This window comes from Labrus bergylta, chromosome 18, assembly GCF_963930695.1.
Source record: "Labrus bergylta chromosome 18, fLabBer1.1, whole genome shotgun sequence".
Taxonomy (NCBI): domain Eukaryota; kingdom Metazoa; phylum Chordata; class Actinopteri; order Labriformes; family Labridae; genus Labrus; species Labrus bergylta.
Genome location: NC_089212.1, coordinates 8,689,567 through 8,693,515, shown reverse-complemented (window position 1 = coordinate 8,693,515; position 3,949 = coordinate 8,689,567). Strand labels below are relative to the sequence as shown.

Below are 3,949 nucleotides of genomic sequence, written 5' to 3'. Positions count from 1 at the left end.
CTGAGGACTGGAAAGGTCCAACCAATGTTTTTTACTTGCTTTAGTGGCTGCGGCTCCCTAATTAATTGCAGCTATCTGTCTCCTATCGATGTGTGTGTACATGTGTGTTGTGTGTGTGTGTTTCCTTTTTTCTCCCCAAAGCGAACATGAAATAGTTTGTTGGGCTATACTTTCTTTCTTCCTCTCGTCCCCCCTTCCTTCCTTCCTTCCCGTCCTGGTTCGCAGTCCGGACACACTGAGACCCAGCTGTGTGCGTCGCTTCTGCTCGTTGCCGTTTTCCCCCCTCAGAGCCGGTGATGTTGGATATGGGAGAGCGCAAAGAGGTGAAAATGATTCCCAAATCGTCGTTCAGTATAAACAGTTTGGTGCCGGAGGCCGTGAAAAACGACAACAACAACCACCAGACCCAGCAGCACCACCAGAACATCCACCAAAACCACCTCCACCGGGCCGTCGGAGCCGACGAAGCCGAGCAGAAAGCTCCTCTCCCGGTTGCGCAGCAGGAAGGGAAACCGGAGCCTAAGAGTGAGTGTTCGGGCCAGGAGAGCTCCCCGGAGGAGAAGGAGAAGCAGGAGGAGAAGAAGGACGGGAAAGACGGAGACAGCGGAGGGAAGGACGGAGAGAAGAAGAGCGGCAAGTACGAAAAACCTCCTTTTAGTTACAACGCGCTGATCATGATGGCGATCCGGCAGAGCCCGGAGAAGCGGCTCACCCTGAACGGCATCTACGAGTTCATCATGAAGAACTTTCCGTACTACCGGGAAAACAAGCAGGGCTGGCAGAACTCCATCCGGCACAACCTCAGCCTCAATAAGTGCTTCGTCAAGGTGCCGCGGCACTACGACGACCCGGGAAAGGGCAACTACTGGATGCTGGACCCGAGCAGCGACGACGTCTTCATCGGCGGGACCACCGGGAAGCTTCGGCGGAGGTCCACCACCTCCCGGGCCAAGCTGGCTTTCAAGCGGGGCGCGCGGCTGACCTCCGGGCTGACCTTCATGGACCGGGCTGGGTCTCTGTACTGGCCCATGTCCCCGTTCCTGTCCCTGCACCACCCGAGGGCCAGCAGCGCTCTGGGCTACAACGGGACCTCATCGGGCTACCCGGGTCACCCCATGTCCTACAGCACCATGCTCACCCAGAACATGGGCAGCAACCACTCGTCGTTCCCGTCCTCTAACGGGCTCAGCATGGACCGGCTGGTCGGCGGGGACCTCCCGTATGCCACGCACCACCTGACGGCGGCGGCCCTGGCGGCCTCGGCGGTGCCCTGCGGCCTTTCCGTGCCTTGTTCCGGTGCCACGTATTCCCTGAACCCATGCTCGGTCAACCTGCTGGCCGGGCAGACCAGTTACTTTTTCCCCCACGTCCCTCACCCCTCCATGAGCGCGCAGGGCGGCGGCGGGGGTTCGTTGCAGGCCGCCCGGGCTTCGGCCTCCAACTCCCCGCAGGCTCCGTCCTCCTCCTCGCTGCCCTGTGACTCTCTGCGGCCGGCCCTGTCCGCCTCTCTGCCGGCCTTCTCCTCGGGACTGTCCGGGGGATTGTCTGGGGGATTGTCTGACTATTTTACGCATCAGAACCAGGGCTCGACCTCCAACCCGCTTATACACTAACACCCCAAACCCCTCCATTTACCTCAACCCTCATCCACCCATCCACCCCCCCCCCCCTCCCCCATGAAGGAGTGAAAATCTAAAAAAGACTGGAACTGTAAGTTGAACATTTTACACTGAACATTCACACTGTAAAAACAAACAGAATTATTCTAAACTCTAGAAAAAGAGGAGAGACTAAAAGAGCAGCAGAGAAACTCTGACAGAAAGCAGCCCTGAAGTTTGCAGGTATTTTTTAAAATTATTATTATTATCGCTTCTCCTCCTCCTCTTTCTTCTTCTCCTCTTTCTCCTGCAGTTTGACTCTCTGTGTGTACATACTGTCTGTTCCTGTTGTTGTCCCGGTTTGTCTCTGTAGTTCTGTCAGTCAGCGACGTGCAATGTGAGCCGCGAGAGAGCTGAGATCAGTGTGTGTGTGTGTGTGTGTGTGTGTGTGTGTGTGTGTGTGATGTTGGAGGCATTACTTTGATAGAATGTGTATTTAAAATAGTTTTTGTCTAATTTTAAGATTAAAAAAAGCTGATAATAATAATAATAATAATAATAAAGACAAAGTCTAGTAGCCGGTGTTGGCCGCATGTTTGCAGTATTATTCGGTCTCGTGCGGCGCAGAAAAGAAGCGGCCGATTGTATTTGACGAATCACTAATTTTTTATTTCTTCTTTTTTATTTTCTACAAAGTGAAATGTGTGTTTTTGTTTTTGTTTTTTTATTTTTTAAACGACTCTGGCTCCCGCCGGCACAGTCCTAAATTTACGTTCATTCATTTCTCCGTTTGAAACAGTTCCTGTTCCTTCATAGACCAAAGACTCGGTTTGTAGGAGAGTAGAGGGTCAGTGTGGATCTGACAGAGGCCTGCTGTAGTCCTAGTGATGAGTGAATGAGTGAATGAACGGATGAATTCTGCCTCCTTCGCTGCTGAAAATGTCCATTCAACGAGATTTTTATGGCACTTTTTTTTCCCCTCTTAAATCGGCTGAAATTTGTCTGGAGTTTGGTGGCGCCGAGTTTTTAATTTAGAGTTCCCAGTGAATGTTTGTCGGTGCAGCTGGAGGCGTTGTGCCTTAACCCGCCTCGGTTTGACATCAAATGTTAAAACCTCATGAATTAAACTCCTCACAGAAACCGGAAGCTTCAGATTTCAGGCTGAGTTTTGTGCGTAAATGTCTCGTTTTTGTGATGGATGTTTTCCGCGGTGGCAGCCTGTCATGTACTTTTTTTTTCTCTGACTGTAAACGTGACCACCGCTCCAAACGGACGCTCACGCCTTTCTGCTTTTATTTTTTTTGTATAATTAGTAAAAGAGAGAGAAAAATGTCTATTTGTAATCTGAATATTTTGGGGGGGTTGCTTCTTTTGAAAGGAAGAAGAAAAATGTAGAACCCCGTTTGTTTTCACAGAAGAAGAAGAAGAAAAAAAAGCCGACTCATTATCTAATACTACTTGGAATGATTGTCCTTTAATTGTCGTCTCAAAACAATTTTTCATGGTTGTGATACTATTGTGGTCTTATTCTTATTCCCGTGTTTGTCGCTTACAGAAGTTAAAAAAGAGAAAAAAATGTTTGAATCATCAAAAGTACAAATAAAAGAATAGGTTACATTCATAACCCGAGCTCCTCCCTTTGTCTTCTTTCAGCCTGCACACCGTGTTGTCTGTTTTTATCACCAGGTACCTGGACGCAACAAACAAACAAACTATAATCTGACTGAATTTAATGTTCCAATTTTAAGGATTTAAATCCGTTATTTTAGATTAAATTTAAAAGTGAGGTTTTGTAAATGTGATTCTGTTTTGCCCTCCATATCAAATGTGTTCATGTTCACGGGTTCAATGGGGCAAATATTTACAAAGCTTTCACATGTTTTCTTCAATATTCCTGTTTCCTGTTTTGTTTTGTTTTTTACGCACATCGTAAAAAAAAAAAAAAAAAAAAGCTCTGCCGCGCGCGCGCCCCTGTGCGTGAAGCTTTACGCGTCGAGACTCATGCGCGTCTGGCTGTAAAAACTGGGTCAAATGATGCAACCAAAGGTCGCGTTCAGGCTGCTGAAGCCTGACGGACTCTGGGTGCTCTTATTTTTTGAAACAGTGAAACGTGAGGAGCTGCGGGCTGCGGCCTCCGGCTCTCTCTGTGGGACCACTGCGTGGTTTTGTGTTTTCGTGTGCAGAAATCACGCAGCAGATCCGGAATCAGTCTAATCTGCTTCACTGAGGGGCTCCATGTTTGTGCTGCAGTTGCTTCTCTCTGCCTCAAACTGCAACAACATCAGTAAAAGTTCCCCGTGCAGCTGCACATTGATTTTATTTCATCCTGTTTCTGACTGCTGAGTGTCTGC

General features: G+C 48.7%; 1 protein-coding gene across 1 annotated transcript; it reads left to right on the top strand.

The window, feature by feature from the left end:
- On the top strand, positions 1-3,222 carry foxg1a (forkhead box G1a). The gene has a single exon (XM_020641967.2). The coding sequence runs from the start codon at positions 297-299 to the stop codon at positions 1,611-1,613; it is 1,317 nt and encodes a 438-aa protein (XP_020497623.2). The 5' UTR covers positions 1-296; the 3' UTR covers positions 1,614-3,222.
- The last annotated feature ends 727 nt before the right edge of the window (positions 3,223-3,949 follow it).

Bases quoted from the DNA above. Each gene is read 5' to 3' on its own strand.
- foxg1a (XM_020641967.2), top strand. From the start codon at position 297: ATGTTGGATATGGGAGAGCGCAAAGAGGTGAAAATGATTCCCAAATCG.